The following is an 11,930-nucleotide window of genomic DNA, read 5'->3' as shown; positions in this document are numbered from 1 at the left end:
TTCAGATAAGGCACCAGGAAGGCTTAGATCTTCCCCAGTCTTCTGCTGAGAGAATAATAATCAAGACATCACCCTTGGCTGACAAATGAAACTAGGAACAGATTGCTATCAGCATAAGAGGCAGCTCCTCTGACAGGTACAGGACTAGATCGATCTCACAGAGATGCAAGGTTTCTAGTTAGTAGAAACACTTAAGTCATACTTTTCAGGAGAACAGTGACATGAAATTTCTTTACTGAAAGAGTGGTTAAACATTGGAACAGGCTGCCCAGGGAAGTGGTTGAGTCACCATCCCTGGAAGTATTTAAAAGACGTGTAGATGCGGCACTTAGGGACATGGTTTAGTGGGCATGGTGGTGTTGGGTTGATGGTTGGACTCAATGATCTTAGAGGTCTTTTCCAACCTTAATGATTCTATGATTCTATGAAAAATCACATTATCACATAACTAATTGGGGTGACAGGTTAGGTGTCTTCTGAGCTTAAGGACTTCACCTTGAACTCCAAAAGGCAGTTGAAGTAGACTGATAACTATATCCTACTGGGCCCTAAATAGCTTTTATTGAGACAAGTAGGAAATTGCCTCTTTTCCACAATCAGTCTGTGTCAGAGGGAGATTTTCCTGCTTCTGGTTCAGATGTCATAAGCAGGGAGAAAACAGTCTGCTCTGAAAAGCTTCTAAATGTTCAATTGATAAGATGGAGGAACCCCAGTTCACTTCATAAAGACATGGAGTAGTCAGGATAAGAAAGCTCTCCTGGTCTACAGGCTTTAGCTGTGAAAATTTCCCAAAAGGTCTGGGGAAAGAAGGTGAAAAAAGTTCTGGAAAACAAAAGCGAGTCTCTTGAACGAGTCATTAAAAAATCTTACTTATGCCTTGAAGAGCAGAGAGAGAACTTTGATGTCATTATTGAACACACTAATAGCAGATATCTTTCTGAGCCATCTGCATGTCTCCATGATGGAAGAGTGACTTGCTGTTTGATGCTACATTCAATTCCTGCCTGCCATTTTAGCTTCCCCACTGAAATGAAATGAAAAATACCTCCCAATGTCTGTGCTAGTTTTTGTGACTTCTTCCAGAGTGACCTCTAGTCATTCAGTTCTGGCGACCTACTATTCTATCTCGGGACAAGGAACAGAAAGTGCAAGCTCTTTTATCCTAGACACGAAGAGTGATAAAGCACATGCTTCCTGTGCAGAAACTGCTGCGCAAGAAAGTTCAAGCACAAGGAGTCCGTACACAGCCACAGCAGATTGCACAAGTACGATCTTCAGTACAAGTACAAGTTGCACTTCCACTTGGCAAGTGGAAGTCTCTGAAATGCAGTGGGAAAGCACTGCTAAACTTGGAATGAAAGTTGCAAATGAATCCACTACAGAGCCTATATCCCGCATGCCCAGTCGTTGAGTTATTAATGAATGAGGAAGAAGGGAAACAGAGTAATATAAGAAGAGACTGAGGTTTCCATTGGTGTCCCTTATCTAAGGAAATCACTGCCCACATAAGAGAAAATCCAAAAATTTCAATTTAGTGACTTGCCCAGCAGCAAAATCAAAGGCAGGTGCTGGATATAATAGACAATACTGGTCAAACTGTTTCTTTCTGAACAGCACTCAGTAAACAGAGTCGCCACTATTGAGTTCTAACCTCTTGTCATGCAGCAACATTGAGTCAACAATCCGCTCTCATGGCTTAATGCTTTTGATGTTTACTTTGTTCTTTCTATAGTTCAAAAGAAAGCACTAATACACCAGTCCTCTTACCAAATACAATCTTAATCCCAGAATCCCGAGCCTTTTGCTGTTGGCCAGTTAAGTCTGTTAAGACGAAAGGATTTGATCAAGCTTTACATAACAACACAGAAGTTAAATCCAGCAAAGAGAGTTCTTTTTATCTGTACTGCTCAGACGGCTAAGAGGGGGAAAAAATGAGAGGGAGGAAGGAGAAAAAAAAAAAAAAGGTAATGAACTTGGCTATGTAAAACAAAATAAGGAATTCAATTATTTCTCTTATTGCCACTTTGTCTTTTCAGTGAGAGTCTTCTAAAGAACGCAGATTTATTCTCCAATAAAGTCCCTGAGTGTGAAGGCTATAGCTTTCCCCTAACCCAGAAGAACTGTGGCACCTGCTGTGCTTTTTTGCAAATCTGAGAAATGTTTCTTTTTCATTTTTTTCCATTCCTACCATGTATTTATGAAGACAGAAGATAGTTCATTGATTAGACACTTGCCTGGTACTTGGTAGAGCCGGGTTCAAGTCTTTGTTTTGCCATTCATGCAAATAATATATGCTTTCTATAATATTAATTACATTTTCACACAAAACATTTTTATGCAGAAAAGAGCTATAACAGTGGTCATCTTGTACCTAAGCCACACAGAATTCAAGCTGTGCCAAAGGTCTCAAATCATGCTTCAGCTTCACTTTATGCTAATATCACAATTTTATGCTAGTACTATCACAATCATCCAAAAATATTATGCCAGTAAAAAGTACGAAGTTAGACATAAAGGGTGAAAGCATCCTGCTTTAACACAATGCTTCTAGTATAATCTGTTAATTATAAGATTTTCAATATCCCACTCAAGACAGAAGTGGCTAACACTGTCCCCAGCATGGAAAGCATAGCCTGGAGATCCAAGAGCCGAAGGGATGAGGTCCAAGCCTTGGCAATCTGCACACATTTGCCTCAACACTGGGTGGGAACAGTTACCTGCCTCCCAACTGGAAAGATGCCAGAGAACAGCTCTTCCCCAGTGGCAGCATACAAAGAAAAGACCACCTGCTGGTATCTAAATCTTGTCTTCACTACTCAGCTACTTCATAAGAAATGAGATGCATCAGAAGTAATAATGTAAAACTGCTAAAGACTGAAATTACAGTAGCCTAAAAGGTTTTACACTAATAAAAACAATCCTGCTGCTGACTAGTTTGGAAATATTATATATTGGATATTATGTTTGCTATGCAAGACAATTCTACACAACAAAGTAAGAAATAATTAAAGGCAAGGAAAGGTAGAATGAGACACAGAAAAATAGAATTATTCACCTTACTGACATTTAATATCCTGTGTTAAGTAGATTCCCCTATAATTCTGAAAATTAAAAAGCCACCCTTTATTAGAGTTATGCCCTACTATGAGCAGAAAGGAAAACTGTGGTGAGGTTAAATACTGAAACACTTTTAACAAACACTGACTCAATCACGGCAAGTATATCTTGCTTTTGTGTCTAACAGTAATCTACAAGCACCAGCTGAAATTGAGCTCTTACGTTACAGGCACGTATGAGGGAACATTCTTTGTAAACTACAGACATGATGATAGAAACATGGGATCCAAGAAACACAGTACATTAACACATTTCACAGGTAAGAAACTGGAAGACAGATGTTCTTAACATAGAGAATCTTTCAAGGTCTGTTTAGACTGAAGTGTCTACCACCAGAAACAAATGACTGGATTATAAAAGGTCAGAAATTTCCAAGTTAAGCTTGACATGGTTCATTGCTCTAAATAAGTTGGGCATATTGTTTCCACTAGCCTATAATATAAATCTAGCACACAGCCCATGCAACCACTTGTTATACTAGAGAGTTTCCCAGAGAGTTTCTGAAGTCTCATTTCCTTGTTTTTTAAAAGAATGAGTAACAATGTCCTCAAATTAATCTCTTCGTTCATCAATCCCCACTTGTCCAACTGAAGTTCAAGGTACCTCAGATGTGTTCTCCGGCACGCAGAATACAGTGTCCATACTCAAGGTCCCCAAAGGCCCTTCCCACTACAATGATTCCATCTCCACTGCAAGGAGAGGCCTGATCACAGAGGAAGAGATGAGATGAGCCTTGGAAAGAAGCAGTTATCTGAGGTGATAATGATTCCATTCATATTCAAGAGAAATGTATTGAGTAACAGTCTCTGGTCTTTATTAGAAATTAATGCAGGAGTTTCTAAATCTGGTTTGTGTAACACAGAAGGGTGTGCAGCATATCACAAACCTCAATGCTAACATTTTCAGTGATTGCATTTACCACCTCTGCTGGGGACAGTGATATTCACTACTGCTACCAATGCCAAGAGAAGTACCTGGAAAAAAATTGGGAGACCTTGAATTAAAACACTTGGTCCCTATGATACAAGTGGGTGACTTTTTTTTGATACTAGGACGACAGTGGTAGGAGATACAGAAGTAATACCCTATTCCCATCTTAACAGTCTTGCCAGGCAAATGACGCGTACATCAAGAACTGCACTCTCATATATGCATTCTCACACTAACTTGTTCACTGACTTACTCCAATATCCCTTAATATTAAGCAAGAAATTTTGTTCTTTAAATACCTTCTAGATGAAAGTGTTCATCACCAATAATGTCTCTGTAGCCTTCCCCAGATAAATCCTGTTTAAAAAAAAAAAAAAAAATTAATGACAAATATACTATATACAAAGTGTTGAGGTGTTAAGAATATGTATTTATTATCGCCAGGATTAATTTAAAACACTAACGAAAGCACGGAAGTTGTTTTCCAGGAAAGAAGTCAGTCACTTTATTAGTGGTAGTCAATGCATTTGGTGCTATTTTGCAATGCTCTGGACATACTTTAGGACAAAAATTTAATGGAAATTAATAGATTGTACAGGGGAAAGAAAAAAGAAGTGTTCCTATTCAAATCCTTTTACAAAGTAGATTAATATTTAGCATTTCAATGTTCTGTCAATCAAGCAAGATTAAAAAAACTCCAAATGGAAACGATAAAGGAGAAGTAAGCCCTTCACTACTGAATGTTATCACTTGGTTCCACCAACAAACAGAAAACTTTCATATGCCAGAGGTCACCCAAGAAAAGCAGATACCAGAATCCGAAGAGCTGCCTGATCCTTCAGTCCCGAAATTAATGAAATTTTGTCAGCCCCAATACATCTAGAGCAATACAGAAGCAGATGCCGTAGATGCAGATGATCTTATCTCAGACCCAAAAAACATTTCTCTAATGGCGCTGAAGTAGTAATAAAGGGCATCAGTGGGATTTGGAGCTAATCCCACTTACAAAGACCCTGAAGAGCATTCTTACTCTCTTAGTAGCAGACCCTTCCAGCTCCATCCCCCCACCCCAGCTAAACCATAAGCAGTGACAGCTATCCTCATGTTTTGCCTTCTCCCATTCATTCCAAAGGCTCTAGCATCACCATAATGTCACTGACGTCCTGGTTTCGGCTGGGACAGAGTTCATTTTCTTCCTAGTAGCTGGTACAGTGCTGTGGTTTGGATTTAGCATGAGAATAATGTGATAACACACTGATGGTTTAGTTGTTGCTAATCAGTGTTTATACTAAGTCAAGGACTTTTCAGCTTCCCATACTCTGCCAGCGAGGAAGTGCACAAGAAGCTGGGAGGGAGCACAGCCAGGACAGCTGACCCAAACTGGCTAAAGGGATATTCCACACCACATAACATCATGCTCAGTATATAAGCTGGGGCGAGTTGCCTGGGGGGCAGCGATCACTGCTCGGGGACTAACTGGCCGTCAGTTGGCGGGTGGTGAGCGGTTGCAATCTCTTTTTTTTTTTTTTCCCCTGGGTTTTGTTTCTCTCTCTCTCTCTCTCTCTCTCTCTCGTTGTTTTACTTTCCATCACATTATTTTAGTATTTCAAGTATTAAACTGTTCTTATCTCAACCCATGAGTTTTCTTACTTTTGCTCTTCTGATTCTCTCCCCCATCCCACCAGGGGGAAGTGAGCGAGCGGCTGTGTGGTGCTTAGTTGCTGACTGGGGTTAAACCACGACACTGACCTTACATTATAGTGTGGCTCCCTAGATTCTCCACAAACACTCTCTGCCACTGATAAATAGTTATGGTGATTAAGAAGGATATGGTCCTAAAAAGTTGGCGTGCTGCACTCATGGCTATTTTAACTTCACCCGCAAAAACATAGCAGGAACACAGAGCCAGCATTCTCAGCATCAACCTGTGAACTGAAGTTGACAGTTCAGAGCTTTTCGCACAAGATAAAAATAAGGGAATAACCTGTGAAAATTAATATCTGGTTGTATTCATTAGCTTTATTGTTAAGCAATTTTATCGTGATAAAAGCAGTTCACCTCTTTTTCTTGAAAAAGCTGTCAGAAGTTCTTTTCTGCCTTCCACATGCCCAAATGTTATTCTTTGAGATTAGTTATCAGAAAGTAACTAAGTCACAAAAGCATATATTAGGAATTCTTCAGTATCAATTTCTGCAACAGAACTTTAAAAATTAGATTTCACAAACACTACTGGATAGGTGGCCCAGAGACCCTGAAAATATTGTTCTTTTCATGAGCAGATACCCCGAAATAAAGTTAGAACTCACGGGCCAAATGGCTCTGAGAAATGCTGGCAACCTGGCCCGGAATGCTATGATTCTCACAGCACAATGTTGCTATAAAAGCTGTCATTCTGGATTTAGCTTTCCAAGAAGCAAATCACAAAAACTATTTTGTTTGCTTGAGTTTTTGTTCCGGTTAAAAAGGTCTCTTTTTTTGAGCATGTGCTGATTAATATCAATCATTACCTTAAAAATTATGGAAGAAATGGACAGTGAATGAAAAGAAGCCATTAAATGTTGGCATAACTTATCATATTTCTGCAAGAAGATGGTCTTTCCTTGTAAAAGTCAGTATACTTTTGTTTGATCAAATTCCCCCATGTTATCATTTTCCATGAAGCTCTGAGAGCACACCTCTGACTGCTCTCGTAGATAATGAGATACATAGAAGTGACTACATAGGCAGATATGGCACCTCTGCTCTCTCCCACAATACTAAATATTTAGTAACTGTTTTGTTTGGTTTCTTTACTAAACTCAGATTCCTGCTCCCTCCTGCTCTCTTGGAAAAAAAATATTTTCTGTTAACCTGATCAGCAAATATGCAATGAGTAGGTATGATCTTACTTGTGATGTACGTCTGAGGAGAATACTATCTAGTTGGTAGCCTTCATCTCTTAAAATTTTAGCAAAGCAAGCAGTGCATCTGGGTATCAAATGTTGCCTGTTAAGATGATGTCATTAATCTCATCCTCTACAAAATCCACAAGTCATTAATTTTTATGATTTTTCAAAAGATGTCACTTAAAAATGAGCATACATTTGTTGATGTAAAACGCACCATCAAGCAACTCAATGGAAAAGAGTGGAAGACAGAAGGGTAAAATAACAGAGTGAAGCATTAGTATTCATTAAGCTAGCTTCCTTATTTTCTGACTTTTAATCATTACATGGGTCTTAAGTAAATATGTTTTATATTCTCATCTAGTTTCACTCTTTCTCTAGCTCCTAGTTATTTAAGTTAAAGTAGTAACTGCAAGCAAATTTCCAGTGTTTCCACCTTAAACCAAATTATTATAAAGTACCAAATTCTAGAAAAGTGTTTTTATGATGTTGAACCATAATATAACTGTTAAATAGCACATAAATTGACAATCCATCCTGAAACTGATGAGAGTATCATTTGAACATTTTAGTGACACATTTAAGCAGAATTCCTCAGCTCCCATTCAAATGTGTTCTTCTGTGTGTGCAAGATTATGATGTGTATTATCTTTGATAGACAGATGTCTATCTGCGAAAGCTGTGGGCAACTGTAAGATTTTACAGGAAAAAAAATGAAGGGAAAAAAAAGAAACTATATCATTCATCTTATTATCATTAACTCTTCTGTCAAAAAAACTGCAAGAGAGTTATCTGAATATTTTTAGCACCACTGAGACAGATGTCACAACCTGGATAAATACCAAAATGCACCTGCTTGAGAAAAGGATTCTGGACAGTGTATGTAAATTCACACTCAACAGAGAAGTACAAAAGCTGAGCAAGCATCAGAGAAAATAATTCTGACCGCAGCTCCTACTGCATAATGGAGTATTTTCTCCAGTAACCTGTACAAAGTGCCTTAACGTGAATAAAATAGTGCATATACCCCCAGCGACCCAATTTCCGAAAATGGACTAGAGAGAAAGAAAAGGGTAAATGTGTAAAACATAACTTGCAGCTCAAGAAATTCTAGTGGGAAGCAAACGCTATAGCCAGGTAAGAATATTTGACACTAGGGAGAAGTGTGTTCGAGCACAAAGAAACCACAGGCTCAAGGGGATGAAAAGACCAGCAGCAGCTCTGCCGTTTGGCCAGGCTCTGCAGCGTGGGCCTCCCTGTGCCCCGCACAGCTGCAGGAGCCCGGCCCGCGGCAGGAGCAGTGCCTGAGAGAGCAAAAGCAACAACATTTAGGTCATAGGTAGTTGTATATCACTGTCCTGACACAATGTTTTAAATCACAGCACTGCGTTTTCAAATTGGAACACTGAGTCATGAAACAACCAAAACCAGATGTACCCTGTGCAATACTATATAAATGAGGTCAGCGAGCACTTGAAAGAATAAAGAAAAGAAACATTTACGTAGAAGGATTATTCCAGCATGCCATTTCCATAGGTTCCTAAACAGGAACCCATCTAGAGTAAGTGTTTCTACCTCACCAGGAGTTTCCCAGATAAGTAAGTTGGCCACCGTTAGCTACCAACACAAATCACACAGAATGACTAAGATTCAGGCTCAAACATCTGCATCAAAACTCTGAACAGCTGGCTGCCTGGCCTGGGTAGAAAGGACCTTGGGAGCCATATATCCCATTCTGATAGATGCTGCTGCACTCAGATTTAAGAGGGTGGGGGTGGAGAGAAGAGTTAATTAGTGCAACTCCCTCAGAAATGCTGCTGAGTATATACATACATGAGGAAGAAAAACAATCTTTAAAAGCTCCCCCACCCCAGGGCTTCTATTCAGCTGGTTACAAGTCAGGCAATCGTCACTCGCTTCCCACCTTTGCTGTGCAATCAGACTCCAATGAATTCTAACTCGCTGGGAATTTTATTTTTTTAACCCCAACCTCAGCCCTAACCACCCTGTGCAGTTTTCTTAGTGACACAAGTCTCTGGACACTAAAGGCCAGGCACTCACCCTGGGGCTTCCAGATATTGTCTTCCTTTTCACCAGCTATCTGAAAATGCTGCCATCCAAATCCTCACCCATCGTTCTGCCTGCATTGCTTTATTCCTCCGATGCCTTTGCTGGCTCCCTTTCTGCTTCTACATTGAGGTTAAGCTCCTTGTCTTCACCTTCCAGGCTCTACACAGTTGTATTTGTGTTCACATCTCCTAGCCCTACCTCCTTGCCCCTATGCCCACCGATTTCTTTAACCTTGATCATCAGTATGACTCTTTCTACCTGTCCTGGCTCTGCCTTTTCATGCTGCCCTCCACGACACCCAGCAGCCAGCACATAAGAGCCAAAGCTACAGAATGCAGTGTGTATTTTAGCAACCCACATTTAGACTAACATGGTGTTAAATACAGTTTTGCTTTTGGTGTAAGTAGAGACAGCTACATCCGTAGATGTATTAGATATATCAAAGGATAACCTTTGATTTAGGTAGGTTATCATGATACCAAGCACATTTTTAAAGTTTGGACCCCCCTACTCCCTGTATTACATCACAGTCAATATTGTGTTAATTAACATTTTTCTAAAAGGTGTTGCTCTTCTCAAGTAGAAACAAGTTGCTTTACCTCTCCTCCTTCAAACACCTCATCAAAATCCTTTGATTTAGCCTTAAGATACTCAATTTTCCACATTTTTGGCAGAAAATATGCACACATTTCCTGTTTGAGTGAAGTTCTTATCAAGGTATCATATCCGCCACTTTCCCCAAGTAAAACACATGCAAAATGACAAATTGTCAAGCAGGGAAACTTTCCTCCCTATTTTTAACCATCTGACTGAAATACGTATTTTTTTTCTCTTTATTCTCATATTGATGCAATAAAGTTCCAGTACTTTTGGGAAGAGCAAAGTTGAAGAAACGTGTTTCACAACAGGACTGCAAGGGACAAGATATGTGGTAACTCTAAACTCTTGTGGAGTAGATTTTATAATGGTTTTAAAGTAGCTGCCAACAAGAATGCTGTGTCACCTATGCACAAACTTCCATTCTTGATGTAGACAAAAAACAACCCCAAGAAATAGAGGTTGAGGAGAATGAGGATGCCCTTTGGCCTTTCACCCAAATGACTGAGGGTTCTGTCAACTGCTGAGTTGCTATTTGGAATGCTTCAGTCTCACGTGCAGGAAACAAGTTTCCAAAATAAGTCTGATTTTCGTACAGCGAGTCCTTAGCAGATTTTTAAAACCTAACATCCTTGAAGATGCTTCAGGAAACGCATCCAAACCCCAAAGCAGTCATTATTATTGTTTAACTTTATTTTTAATCTTGCCCAGACTTGAAGAGAAAGAAGTAAAAGACTTTTTCAGAAAACAATTGATGGGAGGAACCTAGTTCCCCTTTGGGTATCTGAAATTTCCCATGGACTAGAAACATAGCCGTGTGTAACTATGATCAACTCAAGCCTAATATTCACTGCTAGGAAAACTATTCACACCTCAAAAAATTGTATCATTTATTTTAGGATAATGCAGGTGAAATAGATACTCCGTTACCTGAGGTGATCATCATTCTTTACAAATACAGCTTTACAGCCAGACTTAAAACTCAAAAATAAAATAAACAAATAAATACATAAATAAAAAATTAAACTGCTTGTAGTCAGACATACTCGGAGATGACATTTTGCTAAGTTAGCAGCTTCCATGCATACAAACCCATGCAGTCAAATATACATAAAAGCGGATGTTTGTGCACACAATTTTGTGTGATCACTACTTAGAGGCAAAAGATAAGAATATGTTTGGGGCATGCATTTGGCTCTCTCCACATTTGGAAGTGAAACCTTCATATTAATATTCTCCTTCAAAAATGCTTGAAGATTCCCCTTGTAAGCCTTTTCAAATAAACCATACACTTCTGTATTACAGTGTCCTATTTAGGACAAGAGCTTCCTTTCCTTCCTTATATACTTACTATATAAGTAATCTATATACCTAGGGCCTTACACAGATAAAGAATCTATTCCAAGCCTCACTATAATGGAAATTGAAACCAGGCAAATACAATTAAGAGATAAAGCATACACCATATAGAAAAACACTATAGAGCAATACACATTTATGCCTTGGTTTAAGCCTAATATTGTTTCTCTTACAGCATATTTTACCTTTCCTTCTGCAACCACGAGGTTTTACTTTTTCTTTTTGAGTTTGCCATTCTGAATAATTTAATAATAAACATAATTCACCAGGATTCAACTTTCTGTAAAGAATGTGTAAAGCAGCTCACCCTTGGAGAAGTCAAGGTGACACTAACTTTTAGACCAACATTAAAATATACATTGCAACTGCAATAATGCAGTTTGTTAACCAGAAGCAGCAAGATCAACTTCTATAATGTTTTCTTTCTCTGAAATAAGAACCTGGTGCTCTGTGATCCATTGCAGATGGGTTTTTCTTCCTTCACCATGCTTCTCTCAGATAAAATTTCTTCATAATATAATCACAGCAGGTAGAGTTGTTGAGAAAACAGATTTCTCCAAGATCTCTGATAGATGATCTTGGATGGGTTTAGCTGCTGCGGTTTAGGATTTTACTGCCTCTATCTGCCATGATGGCCTCTATGTCCAAAGTTACAGTCTTCCTAACAGAGATAGCAGAACACAATGGGTGTAGCATAACAGATAGTGACATTCATCCTTTGGTACCTTAGCACAAAGTTCACACTAACATACCAGCTCAAAAACTATGATGGTGAAGCGCACAAATGCATTCAGTTCATCTGCCTCTGCCATAGGAGCAGTAACTCCCAGCCATAATAATATGGTAATAGTGTTTGAAATCACTGCATCTATATCCAACGATTTGACAGAATCATAGCCCCTGCAGTCTCATCTCACAGAAGGTGACTGTAGAGCAATTCCAGCTGCTGGTAAAATACTGTGAAGATAAAGA

The 11,930-nt window shown here is 39.1% G+C and overlaps 1 protein-coding gene across 1 annotated transcript in view; it reads right to left on the bottom strand.

The window, feature by feature from the left end:
• Positions 1–11,930, bottom strand: part of NKD1 (naked cuticle homolog 1 (Drosophila)) — a 240,334-nt gene that overhangs the window by 33,689 nt on the left and 194,715 nt on the right. The window contains exon 3 of the mRNA XM_009320350.1: positions 4,347–4,404. Coding sequence (XP_009318625.1) covers positions 4,347–4,404 — 58 coding nt within the window. The remainder of the gene's footprint in view (positions 1–4,346; positions 4,405–11,930) is intronic.

This window comes from Pygoscelis adeliae, unplaced genomic scaffold (assembly GCF_000699105.1).
Source record: "Pygoscelis adeliae isolate BGI_AS28 unplaced genomic scaffold, ASM69910v1 Scaffold62, whole genome shotgun sequence".
NCBI lineage: Eukaryota > Metazoa > Chordata > Aves > Sphenisciformes > Spheniscidae > Pygoscelis > Pygoscelis adeliae.
The sequence above is the reverse complement of the archived record's forward strand: the minus strand, read 5'-3'. Positions and strand labels throughout refer to the sequence as shown.